At 41.5% G+C, this 1,247-nt stretch overlaps 1 protein-coding gene across 1 annotated transcript in view; it reads left to right on the top strand.

The window, feature by feature from the left end:
* Nucleotides 1-203: 203 nt before the first annotated feature.
* Nucleotides 204-1,247, top strand: part of FDP41_002949 (uncharacterized protein) — a gene marked incomplete at both ends in the record, with an annotated part of 2,492 nt that continues 1,448 nt past the window's right edge. The window contains 3 exons of the mRNA XM_044706199.1: nt 204-442; nt 505-856; nt 924-1,247. The exon at nt 924-1,247 is cut by the window's right edge and continues 751 nt beyond it. Of these exons, the coding sequence (XP_044562770.1) occupies nt 204-442; nt 505-856; nt 924-1,247 (915 nt within the window). The remainder of the gene's footprint in view (nt 443-504; nt 857-923) is intronic.

Below are 1,247 nucleotides of genomic sequence, written 5' to 3'. Positions count from 1 at the left end.
TTTATTCCGATAGCACCAAATTGTAAAGTATAACCACAATTCGCATTCTGATTTCTTCCCCGAATAGGATCCATCAACCCGATCAACCGAGTCGATTTTGACTGAGTCATTCAATCATTTTGAAACAATTAATTTTCGCCACACACATCTAGTACCACTGCGATTGCAGTTTGAATTTGATTTCAACAACCCCTGCATGAGAAATGTCTGATCAACATTCACAACACACTCCGCTCAACAATAATTTCAACAACAACCGACCATCCATTCCAATCTCTTCGAATAATGCCACTGGAAGCAAGCGGGGTGGTGTTCTAAAACACTCTCCACCAACTCCAACATCAAACTTTCAACAGCATTTCCCGACGACACCAACTTCTACCACCCTTCGGAAGCCACCTCCATCTCCCATTCAGACACCTTCTTCCTCTGGAAACAACATGTTCAATTTTCAACCTCCCAGTAACACCTTTGTTGGTAATGGTGGAGTAATTGCTCGAATAGAGGTGCAACAACAACAACAACCTTGAACACATCCTCGGCCCAAAATGTTTCAATTTCGTCTCGTTTGAGCTATGCATCCATTGTCACCAATAGTAGTACCAGTAGTAGTAATAGTAGCAACAGTATTGCGAATGTCATGAACAGCAGTAGTGGAGCAATTTTGAGAGAGGATGATCTTGACGATTCAAGCTCTCTCTATTCCAAGTTTTCTCATAATCTCAATAGTAATGGTCATCAACAACCTCCTCAACAACCTTCCTCATTGAAAGAGTACTCTTCCGAATTCACACCTCTCAAACAAAAGAGTTCGTCCAATGCAATGGTGGCCACCAATTTGGACAATAAATTGGAAGTGTCACCACCACCGCCATTGGCACTACAGACAAATGCCTCAAACCCTCTTTCAAACACACCAACAGGAGAGCGAAAGAAAAAAACTAAGAAAAAGTGGATCAACATCGTCAGCCTTGTCCACACTTTTATCGCCAAATGCAACAACGAATATTGGAATCAATATTCACAACAATACTGCAAACCCTTCATTGAACAATGATTTACAACACAAAAAAAAGAACTCTATTGCAGATGTTGATTCCAATGACGAGGAGGAGGACGAGTTCATTACAGTGGAGTCTCCTACATTTGCTCTTGCTCCCTCAGTTGTTAAGAAACACAAAATGAAGCAGCAAAAATCGGGTGGAGGCTCCCCTCATGAGCAAAATACTTTGGAGATTACGAACGAT

This window comes from Naegleria fowleri, assembly GCF_008403515.1.
Source record: "Naegleria fowleri strain ATCC 30894 chromosome Unknown tig31, whole genome shotgun sequence".
Lineage (NCBI taxonomy): Eukaryota > Heterolobosea > Eutetramitea > Acrasida > Naegleriidae > Naegleria > Naegleria fowleri.
Note: the sequence above shows the minus strand (reverse complement) of the source record. Positions and strands in the feature narration are given on the sequence as shown.